Source organism: Bubalus bubalis, chromosome 9 (assembly GCF_019923935.1).
Source record: "Bubalus bubalis isolate 160015118507 breed Murrah chromosome 9, NDDB_SH_1, whole genome shotgun sequence".
NCBI lineage: Eukaryota > Metazoa > Chordata > Mammalia > Artiodactyla > Bovidae > Bubalus > Bubalus bubalis.
The window spans coordinates 72,071,138-72,088,060 of NC_059165.1; the positions used below are offsets into that span (position 1 = coordinate 72,071,138).

Below are 16,923 nucleotides of genomic sequence, written 5' to 3' on the forward strand. Positions count from 1 at the left end.
AGTAGGGTGACAATATACACCCTTGATGTACTCCTTTCCTGATTTGAAACCAGTCTGCTGTTCCATGTCCAGTCCTAACTGTTGCTTCTTGACCTGCATACAGCTTTCTCAGGAGGCAGGTCAGGTGGTCTGATAGTCCCATGTCTTTAAGAATTTTCCATAGTTTGTTGTGATCCACACAGTCAAAGCTTTGGCATAATCAATAAAGTAGTAGATGTTTTTCTGGAACTCTCTTGCTTTTTCGATGATCCAATGGATGTTGGCAGTTTGATCTCTGGTTCCTCTGGTTTTCAAGGCTGTATAATGCATTCTTTAGGAGTACATAAGTAAGGAGTTAAGCCACAAAGAAAAGCAAGGAGGACATACGTAAGTGAGGCTAGGAGGAGGTTAGGGACCTTGAGTGGTTTGTGGGGAAGGACACACGGAAAAGTAGTTATGGTTCTGGTAACAGTCTATTTCCCAACCTGAGAGTTGAGTATGTGGATATTCACTCTATTATTTCCTCTTTAAACTGAAAATATACCTTTTCTATATTCTTATCTATATATGTTGCATTTCACAATAAAGTGTTTTAATTTTTACATACATGTATACAGATATTCCTTGCATATTTTTTGCTCCAAAATTATAACTCCAAAAAAAAAAAAAAGGCACCTGGGAAAGGGTAGCTGTTTCCTTGTGAAAGTCTGCGCAAATAAGCAGAGACTGCTCTTAACTTTCAAATACAAGCGACCGTTGCAGCTCATGGGGAGTTTGGGGCTCAAAAAGAATTAGAGCCCAAGCCTCCAGATGTTGAGTTTGCACTCCCTGATGAAATGACAGCAACAAACTAGACAAGGATCAATTCCACCACAGTACCTCCCAATCCAGAGCCTCATTTCAAACCCTGTACTCTCATACTACCTGCCAGGTAGACTCACACCCTTCAGTCACTCACCATAAATAGTAGAAGAAAGCACACGCCTCTCCTGCAAGACCATTCTCATCTCCATGCTCGGACTTAATGGGGCTTCTCACTATATTATTCAAGAAACATCAAATACCCTTTCAAACTTTTTCAGTAGTAATTCCCTCTGACTGAAGAGTTATCCAGCCTCCACCCAATATGACAAAAATCCTACACACCCTTTCAAGGGTAATGAAAGTGTTAGTTGCTCAGTCATGTCCAACTCTTTGCAACCCCATGGACTGTAGCCTGCCAAGTTCCTCTGCCCATGGAATTCTCCAGGCAAAAATACTGGAGTGGGTATCCATTTCCTTCTCCAGGGGATCTTCCCAACTCAGGGATCGAACCTGAGTCTGCTGCATGGCAGGCAGATTCTTTACCATCTGAGCCACTAAGGAAGCCCACACACCCTTGAAGGCTCACTTTGAAATTCTCTCCCTCATAAAATCTTCCCAGACCCTCTGGACTCCCACATCAACAAGTGTTCTGAATGTCAGCCCCTATCACACTGCACTCAATGGCCTTGTCTCTCTGTGCTCCCTTTTCTAAACCAAGAGCTCCTCAGCCAAGAACAGTATCTTTTTCTTCTAAATTTTCCCCCATCACCAAGTCAAGCTATGACATGGAGTGCTAACAAAGGCCTAATGAATAAACAAATTATTTTTCAATAGGACAAATTGGAAACACACAGATGCTCTCTCATCTGAGTGATCCTTTTAAATAAAAGAAAATCAAGTGGAAGTTGGAAGAATCCTCATGGGAGACCTAATATTCCCCAGTGAAGCCAGTTCTATAGATGAGCTCGGCCCAGGAAATGTCAAACACCCGTTATGTGATGGTCTAGGGCTATGGCTTCCAAAAGGGCAGTATTACATTTCCAGGAAGAATATTCTTTCCTTCAAGGAGACAGTTTTGTCATCTGCAAGAAAATTAATGCTTCCTTAGCAAGGTGAGCTTCCTTCTCAGGTAAATTACTAAGAAAGACTGTGATCCACACAGTCAAAGGCTTTGGCGTAGTCAATAAAGCAAAAGTAGATGTTTTTCTGGAACTGTCTTGCTTTTTCTATGATCCAGCAGATATTGGCAATTTGATCTCTGGTTCCTCTGCCTTTTGAGGAGATACAAAGAATGGGATCATGAAATCAGTTCCTGAAAATATCTAACTATCCAAAGACCTGTTCCACCAGTTTCCCTGGAGCACAGAGTGCCTCACTCTCCACCCTGAATTTCCTTAGGGGGTGCTGAAGGTCAACAGCTGCCGCAGCACAAGGTTCAATCTCTGCCTAGGCAGATGGCAAATGCCCTTGTTGTTCAGTCACTCAGTGTCCGACTCTTTGTGACCCAATGGACTGCAGCACACCAGGCTTCCCAGTCCTTCACCATCTCCCAGAGCTTGGTCAAACTCATGTCCATTGAGTCGGTGATGCCATCCAACCATCTCTGTCGTCCCCTTCTCTTCCTGTCTTCAATTTTCCCAGCATCAAGGTCTTTTCTAATGAGTCAGCTCTTTGCATTAGGTGGCCAAAGTATTGGAGCTTCAGCCTCAGCATCAGTCCTTCCAATGAATATTCAGGGTTGATTTCCTTTAGGATTGACTGGTTTAATCTCCTTGTAGTCCAAGGGATTCTCAAGAGTATTCTCCAATTCTACAGTTAAAAAGTATCAATTCTTCAACGTTTAGCTTTCTTTATGGTCCAACTCTCATGTCCATACATGACTACTGGAAAAACCATTGTTGCTTGTTGCTAAGTCACTTCAGTCGTGTCCAGCTCTGTGCGACCCCATAGACGGCAGCCCACCAGGCTCCCCCATCCCTGGGATTCTCCAGGCAAGAACACTGGAGTGGGTTGCCATTTCCTTCTCCAATGCGTGAAAGTGAAGTCGCTCAGTCGTGTCCGACGCTTCGAGACCCCATGGACTGCAGCCCACCAGGCTCCTCCGTCCATGGGATTTTCCAGGCAAGAGTACTGGAGTGGGGTGCCATCGCCACTTTGACTATATGGACCTTTGTCAGCAAAGTGATGTGTCTGCTTTTTAATATGCTGTCTAGGTTTGTCATAGCTTTTCTTCCAAGGAGCAATTGTCTTTTAATTTCATGGCTGCAGTCATCATCTGCAGTGATTTTGGAAACCAAGAAAATAAAGCCCATCCCTGTTTCCACATTTATTTGCCATGAAGTGATGGGACCAGACACCATGATCTTAGTTTTTAGAATGTTGAGTTTTAAGCCAGCTTTTTCACTCTCCTCTTTCACTTTCATCAGGAGGCTCTTTTGTTCCTCTTCATTTTCTGCCATAAGGGTGGTATCATCTGCATATCTGAGGGTATTGATATTTCTCCCGGCAATCTTGATTGCAGTTTGTGCTTCATCCAGCCCAGCATTTCACATGATGGACTCTGCATATAAGTTAAATAAGCAGGATGACAATATGACAGCCTTGACGTACTCCTTTCCCAATTTTAAACTAGTCTGTTGTTCCATGTCCGGTTCTAACTGTTGCTTCTGGACCTGCATACAGGCTTCGCAGGAGGCAGGTAAGGTGGTCTGGTATTCCCATATCTTTAAGAATTTTCCACAGTTTGTTGGCAAGCCCCAGTTTGTAATTGGCAGGTCCTTAACAGACATGTGAGTGGGAACAAGCAGCCAATGGGGACCAATGACACCACCATGAGCACCTGTATGAATAGATGCCCTGGAGAACTAGGTTCAACCTGCAACCATGCACGCACACACACTCTCTCTCTCACTCACAACTGAGTACTAGATAAGGCTCCAGGGCCTTAAACACAACCCCAGGGAAAGGGTAAAACCCTCAATTAGCCGAGCTTAGGTTTTGCCACTCCAGCAGAATGGGAGTTCAAAGCAGAAATTGAGTTATAGAAAACTTTAATTACATTTTTTGGGCTATGCTGGGTCTTTGTTGGCTGTGTACAGGCTTTCTCTAGTTATCACGAGTGGGGGCAACTCTCTTGTCGTGGCACGTGGGCTTCTCATTGCAGCCCACAATTCCTCTTGTTGCCCAGCACTGGCCCTAAGGCAGCACAGGCCCTTGGGTGGTGAAGGCTCAGTTGCCTCACGGCATGTTGGATCTTAGTTCCCAGACCAGGGATCAAACCCATATTCCCTGAATTGGCAGGTGGATTCTTAACCACTGGACTACCAGGGAAGTCCATAATTATATTTCTTGCACAGAAATATATGAATTTCTGCACAGAATATATGAATATATGCACAGAATTTATGAACAGAGTTTCCTCCTTGCTGCAGTAAATATTTTGGAGGCAGAATCAATAAGACTTGGAGGTCTGATGTATGATGCAGTGGTGGGGAAGAAGTCTCTATCCCCTCTGAGATACCTGTCTCTCAAATGCCCCAGGCAAATTCAGGTCTTCAATTCTGTCTGCAGAATTCCTTCCTTTGATGTTCTTTTCTCACAGCCTGTAACATAGGTTCTACTTCTGTTGCCCAGTTATTTAATGATCAGGAGCCATTACTGGTTACTCTAATAAAGCAATGTATTTACTAGCAATTTACTATTTACTTCCTAGAAAAAGTATCTGAAAATTGCCCCATTCAGACTTCTGCACAATAGTCACTTAAGTTAGTCCATAGGGCCTGGAAGAGGTCAGGGCAAATTCTCAAATGCTCTGCCTCCATGAGGATCTCATCTGGAGCTTCCTGTTTTATTCTTTCCCTGTGCTTAAAGCTCCACTACCCTCAGAAGGTCCAGTCCTCACCCTGGTATTCGAGATTATTTCCCACTGGATCCCATCTCTCGTCCTCTCAGCCTTAAGTCCTTTTCTCTAAACCTCTCTTCCTCTCGGGCGGTGGGAAGGATTTGTCCCAGGCCTTCCTGCCCAAGAGTAAAAAGGCACTTCTCAAGTGTAGAGGGAGGAGGATTGAAGGAAAAGAAAGGAGAATTAGTTACCTCCCTCAAAAAGGGTTAATAAATTCCTTAGGTGGGCAAGGCCCAACTCCAGGACTCAAGGAGAGGAAGGCACCCTGATCTGACAAATTCCTCCCAGAATACAGCCCCAGGATGAGGTTGGCAAGCTGGATGGGGCTCAGGAACTGCACTGGGGCTGCCTGAAGCACACACCTGTGTGAGGCCCATGATGCCCAATCTCACCTGTGCAGACGGGACACTATGCTGAGATGATAATCTGGTTGGCATCACCCTTATCGTTTCCCCTTTCCTCCTCTCCACTCAAGCAGCTGGTTCTGTAACTGTTGCCTTGAAGTAGGAATAAAGTACTACTTTATTGGAAAGTGGAAAGTAGGAGAACATATAAACCATCCAGATTTTGTGTTTTGAAAGTCCAAGCTCTTACAGACTTGATGGTTGAGGTCAGTGGCCTGCAAACTTTCACTTCCCACTTGCTTCCCGCTCCCCAAAAACAGTTTTTAAAACTACACACCCTTTCACACAGGACTAGCTACATAAACTGGAGTACCTAGAACAAAATGAGAATGTGGGCCCCTTGCTCAAACGTTATTAGGAACTTCAAAGGACTTCCCTGGTGGTCTAGTGGTTACTTACAACTCTGTGCTTCCACTGCCAGAAGCCCAGGATCCACACCTGGTCAGAGAACTGAGATCCCACATGCTGTGCAATGTGGCTGGGGGTGGAAGGGGCGGGTAGGAAGCAATTCAAGAAGTGATGGCAGACTGTTAAGCCAAGCTCAGAGCCCTTCTGAATTAGAGGTCTTGAGTGACTGTGCAGGTTACACCTCTAAGAAGCTGGCTCTGCTCTCACACATTCTTAAGTTAACATGTAAATATATATATATAACTTTAAGCAGTTGCAAAAGATGTGATTTTAGTATCCTGAATACTTGCTTTAAAAATATTTTCTTCCTGGGATTTCCCTGGTGGTCCAGCGGTTAAGACTCTGTCTCTCCAATCCTGCCGACTATGCCAATTGTCTTGCTGTATCTCACTGTGTACACTGTTTGTTGAACCCATGGTAGGTAAAGCATGAGTGGGGAAGCTGGAAGAAAACTCAAGGAGACATAGGAACTGCAGACATGCTTACTCTCTCCAGATTGGCACAGCAGCCGTAGCAGCAGCAGACATGCTGTATTCTCCCTTCTCATGGTTGACCCAGTGGACACAGCCATAACACAGCCTTACCACCATAACACAGCCATAAGGTAGCTGCAAGGGCTTTTTCAGGTGGAATTTATGTATGCTTACAGAACAAAAGTATGTAGAAGGAATTTATGTATGCTTACAGAACAAAAGTACAGAGAAGGCAATGGCACCCCACTCCAGTATTCTTGCCTGGAAAATCCCATGGACGGAAGAGCCTGGTAAGCTGCAGTCCATGGGGTAGCGAAGAGTCGGAAACGACTGAGCGACTTTACTTTTACTTTTCACTTTCATGCATTGGAGAAGGAAATGGCAACCCACTCCAGTGTTCTTGCCTGGAGAATCCCAGGGACAGAGGAGCCTAGTGGGCTGCCGTCTATGGGGTTGCACAGAGTCGGATACAACTGAAGCGACTCAGCAGCAGCAGCAGCAGCACAGAACAAAAGTAGCTCGTGGCCAAGCAAGTGTGAGCCACATGCGCAGTGTTATAAGTGATCTCAGCTGTTGCATAATCATTATTTACAAAACACGGGGCAAGAGCGAGAGGGCGTGGGGTGAGAGAGCCTAACCACCAGCATCTTGGCTGATTTGCTGTTTCCCTTTAGACTCTGTGCTCCCAATGCAAAGGATGCAGGTTTGATCCCTGGCTGGGGAAGATTCCCATATGCCATATGGTGCAGTCAAAAAAAAAAAAGGAAGAAAAAATTTTTTCCTTCAGTTCTCAGAGCAGTATAATAAGTTAATTCAATGTATGAGAAAGATCTGTCATGACTATTCATCGATGTTGAATGAATAAACAAACTGCGGTACTTCCATACAATGGAATACTATTTAGTATTAAGAAGGAATGAGCTTCTTAAGTATTAAGAAGGAATGAGTATTAAGAAGGTTACATGCTACAACATGAATAATTTGCAAAATAATTATGCTGAGGGAAAGAGGTCAAACAAAACAAAGTGCATGCTATATGAAAATGCAAAACACTCAGAGAGACAGATCAGTGGTTGCCTGGAGAGAGGGAAGGAGTGGGAGGGAAAGATGACAGTTAGGTGGAACCATGTGGCTGAAATCTCCCCAACAGAATAAGTGAAAGTGATGTATAGTCATTAATGGGTATTGCTCATAAAAACAGCCCATGCAACCCTTGCTCTACCTTCTTTCCCATCCTCTCATTGAATGGAGAGACCAACAAGACAGAGAGAGTGGACCCCTGAACAACAGCCTGAAGCAAAGTCCCCTTCATCCAGCATTGGACTGTGACATCAACAAGAACTAAGCTATTACGGTACTAAACCCCTGACATGTTGGAGTCGGTTGTTACAGCAGTTAGCCAACACTGACTAATACAGAGTCTAATGTAAGCTCCCTGCCAGGAGATAGCAAGCTGGTTCCCTCAAAGTAAGGTTCTGCCTGGGGGCTCAGGCTGGTCCCCCAAGGGAGGGAGCATTTCATAATACTCTGCCAGTTTTCTCATAAACCCATCGAGCCAGTCCTGATATGGCTAGGGAAGGAGCCAAGCTGCCCACCAAGCTGCTAAGAAGTTCTTCTGTAATAAGACCCTTTGGTGACTATTCATCTGGAATACAAATAACCCTAGGCTCTGAAGCCATTCTGGGCAGTTTATCCACATTTATCTTCCTCAAAACTTCTCATCACTAAGCCTTTAGTCTGGTTCCTTTCAAGTCCCTGACCAACAGACCATACCATTAACTAATGGCCAGGAATCAGTGCATCTTCACTTTGGGGCCTCTGGGCACACTTCCCTTTTCTAGGTCCCTCAGGCCTTCTAGGAGGAAGACTAGAAGACCCTAGCAATCCACTTTCAGCAGGAGCCAACATAATGTGCAAAGCCATTTATAAACAAGGCTTTAGGTTCTTCTTCCTTAATCAACCCATCACAAACAACTCTCTTGGAGTAGAACATCAGTTGCAGAAGAGGAAACAACTTGCTCAGGCAACCTACTTGTGCCTTTAAGGCCTGTGGGATCCCAGCCATATATGTCACGTCCTCTTCATGAAGGAGTGAGGCCTGGTCATCCCTAGTTCTATATCTAGGTAGATCAGATACCACAGTAGCTCAGGTCATGGGATCACCTGCTGTGCCATGATCAGGCATCCAATTTCAGCAGACTCCTGGAGCAATGCAGATGTTTCTCAAAAGGAAAATAACTGTTGCAGGAGGTAATAACTTTGTTCCAAAATCCAATGCCCGAACATAAAAGGCCAAAGGCAGAACCATCTACCCTACAGCCTGATCCAGTAAGAAAACCATCTCTCCTTGTATGGTCCCCCTTAAAGTTGATAGTTTTCAAGTGATCCAGTAATAGGTAAAAATAATATACCTAAATTTGGTATATTTTATATTGAAGTCTTGGAGAAGGCAATGGCACCCACTCCAGTACTCTTGCCTGGAAAATCCCAGGGATGGGGGAGCCTGGTGGGCTGCCATCTTTGGGGTCACACAGAGTCGGACACGACTGAAGTGACTTAGCATATTGAAGTCTAAAGTCTAAAGAAGTCCACAAAGTAGTATACCTCTTTCTTAGTGGTCAGGAGTGTGGTGTTCAGCAACTTGTCCTTTATTTGGTGCAGAATATTACAATACACCCCAGAACCCTAGATAGTTCACTGAGTAGACAGACCCCTATGTATTTGTGGGATTTGTTATCTGCCCTCTGGCACACATTTGTGTGCTTACCAAATCATCTAGGGTATCCGCCACTTCCTGTTCTCAAGCTCCATCTGGATACTGTCATCAGTATCACAGTACATTAGCCTGATATCCCCTGGAATGGTGATCTGGTCAAAAATTCCTGTAAGCTGAGTGTATCCAGACAGTGACACACCCGTGAAGCGAGACAGTAAGGGTCTATTGCTGCTCCTGCTAGAGGAATACAAACTATTCCCGAGCTTTGGTAGAGAATAAAAAGCACTGACCTGACCTATCATTGTGGGCCAGCAACTGTGCTGGTCTGCTCCAAGAATGACCACTCTGAAAAAGTCCTTCAGTTGGGTTCCCTACCAGAATGAGTTTATCATAATGCTCGATCATTTTTTAAGACCATCTATCTTCTCTGCTGAAGTATGAATGGATAAAGAAAATGTGATATAGACAGATATCTGTATATATATAAAGGAATATATAAGTATATACTATATATGTATGAGTATATATATAAGGAATATACAAAAGTATATATACTAAATATAAAAGAATATTATTTGGCCTTAAAAAAAGAAGAGAATTCTGTCATTTGCACATGTATGAAATTTGAAAGGCATTTTAAATGAAACAAGCCAGTCACAAAAAGACAAACACTGCATGATCTCACTTACATGTGGAAAACTTTTTTTGAAAAAAAAACTAAATTCATAGGGCTTCCCTGGTGGCTCAGTGGTAAAGAATCTGCCTGCTAATGCAGGAGTCATGGGTTAAATCCCTGGTCTTCGAAGATCCCACATGCCTCAGAGCAACTAAGCCCGTGTGCCACCACGATTGAGCCTGCTCTAGAGTCCAGGAGTTGCAACTACTGAAGTCTGTGTGCCGGAGAAGAGCGGTGCTCTGGAACAAGAGAAGCCACTGCAATGAGAAGCTTGCACAGCAGCAAAGACCCAGCACAGCCAAACAAATAAATAAATTTTTTTTTAAAAAAGCTAAACTCATTAAAAAGAGAGTAGAACAATGGTTACCAGAGGCTGCGGTGTAGGGAAAAGGGGAAGGTTTTTTGTGTTTTTTTAAAGTAGAATGCTGGTTGCCAGGGGCTGTAAGGACAGGAGAATGGGACCTTATTTAATGATTTTCAGTTTAGCAAGAAAAGAGTTTTGGAGATGGATGGTGGTGATGGCTGCACAACAATTTGAGTGTATTTAATACAAATGAACTGTACACTTAGAAATGGTTAACAGGGTAAGTTTTATGTTGCACATATTTTACCACAACGAAAATAAATAAATGGGGGGAAAATGCCATCTATCTTCTGTTCTGGCCAAACTGAAGAGTTAATGTTGATATAGTGGGAATCACCCTGAATCTTTCAAATCTTTGACGGTGGTGCTAATCCCTATAACGAGATGAAGTATTATTTTTTCATTCAGTAGTTAGGGAGAGCTCCAGGGCCTTCCATTTAGCCCTTACTCCCTAAGTCGGGCCAATGTCAAAATTGTGCCCTTGATGGAGCAACAGCAACTCTACATATAACCAACCATAAGGTTTCAGGATACCACTGACCCTTGCATGAGGCAAGCTGCACTCAAAACTATTTTTTAAAAATTTGTTTTATGCGCATGTCACATATTCAAAAAAGAGTAAACATCCCATTTTAAACAATTAAATACATAATCATTACACTTTTTTAATGTTCCGTTGTGTATCACTCAGAACCCTCTCACACACACATATACTTTTTTGGAAACACTGACCTAGTATGTGCCCCAGTCATCTCATCTTTATCACACTTGTTGTAATTGTGTATTTCAGTGTCCACTCTTCCCACTAGACTGAGGAGCTGAGTCTCCCTGTCCTAAGCACCAAACGCTGGACTCCCCGTGGACCATACACTGAAAATAAGGATCTAAACAATCCCTTCGTCCCATTCAGCTCAGGCTGTCCACAAGCCCATGAGTTCTGGCTGGCTGATGCTGAGCAACCGTTTCACCTTTTGTAGCCCCCGCTTTCACCGCTGCAAAATAGGAGCTATCGCACCTGCCAGGTCGTGTAGGTACGAGAAGTCAAGTCACGGCTGTGAAAGTAGCGGAGCACTATAGAAATTACTAATATTACTAACATTCACTCATCCATTTAACAGCCAGTTTTGAAGCGCCCAGGGCCGTGCAGCACGGTTACTACAGCGCACACCCGCTCCTGGCGCAGGTCTCATCCCCGGAATCCCGAAATGAGGAGGGCGTTTCCTCACCAGGTTTACTCTCCCGCAGAACTCCGGGTAGTGACCTTATGCAAAATGGCGCAGGCGGCCTCGGGGGCTAGTGCGGCGGCGCGGACTCCGCGTGCCCTCTGACCTGCTGGCAGCGGTGGAGGGGGAGCCGGGCGCCGCCATATTGGCTGTTGTCCTGTGTGGGGAGCGGCGGCGGCGGCGCGAGTGGAGCAAGGGAGCGGCGTGAGAAGCAGCATGACTCGGAGGCGGAGCAGGCCGAGCGGCGGCGCGGGCCGGCGCGAGCGGGCGCGGGCCACGGGGCCGCAGAAGCCCCAGGCGCCGGAGCCCCCACCGCCGCCGAGCCTGGAAGCGGGAGCGGGTGCAGGGCCCCCGGAGGCGCCGGCGGAGCCCTACCGCGACGACCCCAGGGAAGAGGACGAGCCCAAGCTGGCGCCCGGTCCCCAGGTAGGAGCGAGCGAGGCGAGTCTGGCTGCTCGGGTTCTTTCACCTCCCCGGAGTGGGGCTGGGACGGGCTTGGGGATGGACCATTCCCGGCTGGGACCAGAACCTTAACCCTGAGGGCCAGAGCTGAGGCTTTCTCCCCCAAGGCGGGAGTGAGCCTGGACCCTTTGGTCCAAAGCCGAGGCACGGCCCGTCCGGTTCTGAGTGAGACCAGCCTCTCTGCCCTCTCCCGCCGCCTCCGGGATACATTCTGGCCGCACACCCACTAGGACGGCTCTCCAGTTTTAAGGCCACAGCTTAGCTCTGTGCCCTTCACCTTCCCTGGGCCCACCTGCTCCCCACCCACCCACAAGCCACGTCGGGGCTCTGGGCCCTGGAAGGCTGCAGCCTGTTCCTCTCCACCCCCTCGGGAGCAGCTCCACCCCTTCCCCTCGCTGCTCCCTCAGCAGCTGTGCCCCCAGCATCTGTCTCCAGGGCGTCCCCCCACCCCCACCCCCACCCCGCCCCGCCTTGCCCAGCTGAGCAGTTGAAGCAGACAGCCAGGCTGCCTAGAAGACTTATTTGGTGGGGCTTCTGTGCTGAGTTGGAAACCCAGCAAAGCCTGCTCTTTCTCCCCACTATACCCCTGACCCACGAGGCAGCCCACCCAAACCCTCAGATCCCTGGGTTTGGCGAATCCTGCTGAAAGTGAGCAGTAGGAGGACTCTCCAAGGCTTCCAGCTTGCCACCTGGAAGAAGGTCACTTTCTTTTGAGCAAAGGAGATAATAGGAGGTACCCTGCCAGTGTTCACGGCGAAGCTGGGGTGGCATGAGCCACAGTTGCTCTGGGAGGGTTGTGGCACCTGGGGCTGGGTGGCTCGCCCTAAGCTTGCTCTGACAAAAGAGTTTTGAGTTGGTTTTTTGGATGAGTCTGCCGAGGAAGGCAGGCTCCTGCAGGAGTCTTGGAGGGTCGGATGCAGCGCCGGATGAGGATGAGGCGTGGCGGAAGATGCGTTTGGCTCTGCAGACACTGCATCGGGCAGCAGGGGACTCTGGGAGGCTGGTGCAGCCAGAAGGCATGGCTCTTGACAGCCTTCTAGTAGAATCTCTGGAATTGTGCATGTGAGTGGGGACGCTGTTTGGGGTACCATTCCCAGAAAGCCTTTCCTGACCTCCCCAGCTGTGTGAGGTGCCCGTCTGTCCCACAGCCCCCGTGCTCTCCTCTGGTAGTACTCCCCGTTCTACAATGACATAGTCTGTTGATGTGTCTGTTCCCCCCACTGAACTGTGAACTCCGCAGGGGCACAAATCATGCTGTCTGTCCCCAGCCCTCCACACGTAGCCCTGGGCCTTGCTGACACAGAGTAGGAATAATTAGGTGAATGACAGAGAATGAATCCGTTGAGAACCCGAAATTACTGTAACCCAGTTTTTATACTGTCTCCTTTGTGTCTCAGATCATAGTAAGATTTTTAATTAATGAAAATGTCACCACTTACTGAGTGTGAGAAGCCCCCCCTTCATCCCCATCCCCTACCCTGGGCTGAGACTGTTTCCAAAGGACTCCTCAAGTTGAGAACTCGAGTTGGACCCCACCCTTGCCTAGTTTAACTTCCCACCCTGAAGCTGTTTCCCCCTCTAGCCTTCTCTGGGCCCTTGGGAGTGCTGTTCTCCAGAAGAGGAAGGTGGGGGAAGGGAGGGTCAGGGAGCTGTTGTCTTCTCTTGTTTACCATTCAGGGTCCCCTGCCACTTAACCAGCCTGTAGTATTCATGGCCAGAAAATTTGGTTGATGGCATAACCATTTGGTTTTTATTTAGGTCGCAGTTTTAACATGATAGATTCCTACCTCCTCCACTGCTTGACCTTTCAGTTAATTCATTTATTCACGCTAGGCATTTTAAATACCTTCTTGCCACCCCTGTGTTCTCCTCAGCATTTAGCGGGAATGTGATGAGTTAACCATTGATAAAATTATTAGTCTGCTTTTGCTTTGTAAACTTTTGAGAGTGTAGGAACCAAGTCAGTCACTATTGTACCACTAAGCCTGGTGATTGATAAATTCTAATGAAGATATAAATACTATTAATCCCATATTTCAGACAAAGAAACAGAGACTCAGAGAAACTAAACATTTACCCAAATAACTCCTACTATAGGTACACCTACCACCGCCCCATAAAGTACCTTCTTATGTACTGTGGGGTATTTAGCAAGACTTTTTTTTTTAACTCTAGCTGAGATGGGTGAAACAAATGAACAAACTTCTGACTGAGCCCTGTTTTTGCTGGGGAAGGGGGTTCTGGGTGCCAGAAGCAGGCCTTTGTGCCTTGGTGAAAAGCTCCTGCTGAAAGAATTGGGGTCAGTGCTTGCTCTGCCCGCAAGCGTACCTTTGGCGAGGACCTCTGGCTCCCACCACCACTTAGCCCCCTGTCTTAAGCACTTAGAGTGGGTGAGTAAGATGAAAGTCAGTGTCGAATGCCACACTGAAGCCAAAGCTGGAGAATGGGATCACTTTCAGTCTACACACAGGGTTTAATGCCCCAAGTCACATGTTTTGTTTCTTTTTTTGTTTTCATTTGAGCCAGTATTTTTAAAAATCAATTTCCCACAAAACTGGATTTATGCCATCTGCTGCTAAAAATCTGGTACTGCTAGGCCCACGTTTCCAGAAGTTAGTCATCTGCAGTCTCTGGGAAGTGTCTGCCCTCTTCATCATATGAAGGACACCTGATCTGTGCCAGGCCCTGGGCTAGCTGGTATACAGAAGTGAATCAACTGTGGACCCTCCTCACAAGGGGCTCATTTGGTCGAGAGAACATATATATAGTAGTCATGGTAAGGCTAGAAGAGCATTGCTTTCTCTGAGTTAAGGCTCATAGGCCTCTCTGGTTCCATCCAATCTCCTTTGCTTATTTTCGTAACTTGTATGCATTTAAATGCAAGACCTTGAACTTAATTGGAATCCCAAAAGCCCTTTCTTCTAATTGTTTAGGCCCCTAAACAACATTGATGCATTCACTAAAAACCCAAATCCTCATTTGTTTGTTTGTTTGTTTTCCCCACGAGAAGACTAAAACAGTTATAGCCTTCTTGGTGAAGGTGGGGGCGGTGGGGGACGAATTACAAAGCAGTTGAAGGAGGCAGAGAGACATAGTATTGAATCTTACAGACTTGGAGTGAGCTTCCTGCTCAGTCTCCTGGCTTTGTTACTCCAGGCATGTTTCTTCCCGTCTTTAAGGCTTACGCAGCTTCACAAGAGAATGTGGAGCAGCCCGCATAGCATCTAGTGCTCCTCATGCCAGAGCTAGAATTGGATGTGGCATGTGGCAGGAGCCATTTGGCCATCCAAAGACTGTGTGTTCTCACCTGCTGGCTCCGCTGGCTGTTAGTTCTCTTGGGCCACTCAGCTTGCAGTCCAGGTGCACACTCACTCAGTAAACCCCCAGGAGACTCGCTAGACTATAAACTGGCATTGGTGGGGGTTGAGCGCATCCTGTCCTTCCCGTCTCTCCTCTGCAGCTTCCCGTGGGACTTTGCCCAGCCTAGTTTAGAGGAACTCTAGAGACCTGGCTCCACCACTGCTCAGAGTTAAACCTACTCCCTCATGGGACAGGAGCAGATGACAGTCAGTATCTTTATTAAAATCATCTCATTATATTGAATCCACTCAGCAAGTATTAACAATCTCTGTGCCAAGGCCTTTATTCAGAGCACACAGATGAATGAGATAATCCCTGTACTGCCCACCTAGCCATTTTAAATGCAGGTAGGAGGAAATAATGCTGAGTAGAGATCCCTGTCACCTCTGGTCCTTTGTAAACCAATAGACCTTCACCATGTGGAAATGCCAAAAGACCTTTGAAGATTAAAACATACTTCCTAAAATTTTAAATTTCCTTAAAATTTCCCAGAACTATTAAGTTTAATATATGTTAGATGTACTATTAATATCCTAATACCTTCACTTACTAAGCCTAGAATTTTGTGAGCTTGGGCTATGTTTTTAATTCATTTCTGGAGCATTTATTGCACATGGTTCTTATGTGTTCAATGAGTGGCTGTTAAACTATAATAAAAAAAAGTTAGGTTTCTGGCACCTTATTCTTACTGCCTGCACTGCTAGGCCAGGCTGGCAGTCACTCATTCATTCAGGCCCATTACACACGCGCTATGCCCAGCCTTCCTCTCACCTAACCTGCTGTTCACTTATTCTACCAACACTAATAGACTCCTGGTCTGTGCTGGGTCCTGGGCTAGCTGGTAATATAGAAGTGAATCAGACATGGTCTCTCCCCACAGGGGCTCATGGTCTAAAGAACATATATGTAATAATTACAGTTAAGCTAGAGGAGCATCACTTCCTCTAAGTTGAGTCAAATTCTAGATCCTGGTACACACCTTTAGAAGTGTTTTAGCCTTTTGTTTGGTTTTCTGTGTATAAAATGACAGTGATACTGGACTCAAACTAGGGTTCAGCAGGCACTGCATGTCAAGCACTGAACACATGTAGTAGCTATGATTAGTATAGTGCTTTGTTTTGAGGATGCACAGATGTGATAGCCTAGAAAGGCTTCTTGGAGCTGAGGCTTCAAGGTCAAGTAGAAGGTCCTCCAGAGAAGGTGAGACAAAGCGTCTAGGCAAAGCAAGCAGCGTAGACAAAGACCCAGAGTCCAGAACTGCCCAACTCATGGAGAGTGGCGAGAAGTCTGACTGGAGAGTTAGTAGGTTTGGGCTTTAATCTATAGGCTATGAGGAGTCAACAAAAGATGTGGCAAAGTGAATGAGAGCGTGGGAGGAAGTAATTTTCAGTAGAAGAAGCAACTGTGATTGCTTGATTCTACCTCTCTCTCACCCCAACCTAACTAATGATCAGATCCCCTGTGCTTTGCTAGACCCTATCCCAGACCTAGAGTCTCTAGGTCTGGAGCCCAGGAACCTGTTCTTAAATTGCCTCAGATGATTTCTGATATGTGGCTGGGTCTGAGAACTGTTTAACTGAGCATGCCATGGGGATCTCTGTGGAGGCCTAGAGTATTCTTTAAAGAATGGAGCTTCCTGGAGAAAGAGAGAGCTTTTCCCTAAGCAGAAGAAAAAGCAGCCTTAGTTTTTAAAGAAAAAGCAAACTTTTTCCAGTTTGCCATTTGTCCATATTCTCCAACTGCTAATCTTTCTTTGTGTATCAAAACATGTGCTGCCATCTCTGCCTAACAATTGGGATGCAGTGACTCATGGGATACAGGCCCTGCCCTTGAAAAGCTCACAGTGCTATGGAGAAGACAGATTTTGACAGTCGAGGTACACGTGATAACCTCTGTTCAGGAGACGTAAAAAAAGTGTTAGGGCATCCCCTAACACAGAGCAAAGCACAGTTTATTTTGCCTGTAGACTTAAGGGAATGTAATACCCAAACTGAGCCTCAATAGGAAGAGGCAAAGAGGACAGTGTGAGTGAAGATACACTTGATGAATTGGGGAAAGGGAATGAATATTGTGGAAAGGAGTGGTTCTTGGTTCTTCGTGGTGGAATATGCAGAGCAGAAAAGAACTGAGGAGAAGAATGCTTGTGTCCTCGG

The 16,923-nt window shown here is 46.1% G+C and overlaps 1 protein-coding gene across 21 annotated transcripts in view; it reads left to right on the plus strand.

Annotated features, from left to right (window-relative positions):
• Positions 1-11,063: 11,063 nt before the first annotated feature.
• The window catches only part of FAM193B (family with sequence similarity 193 member B), a 30,863-nt gene continuing 25,003 nt past the window's right edge, over positions 11,064-16,923 (plus strand). For 6 of the 21 annotated variants that reach the window (XM_044947734.1, XM_044947743.1, XM_044947741.1 and 3 more), the window contains exon 1: positions 11,381-12,472. Coding sequence is in view for 12 of the 21 variants with exons in the window: in XM_044947742.1 (XP_044803677.1) it covers positions 12,276-12,472 (197 nt within the window). In the remaining 9 variants the exon portion in view is untranslated. The other 15 variants (XM_044947731.1, XM_006042896.3, XM_025292899.2 and 12 more) reach the window with 11 other exon arrangements.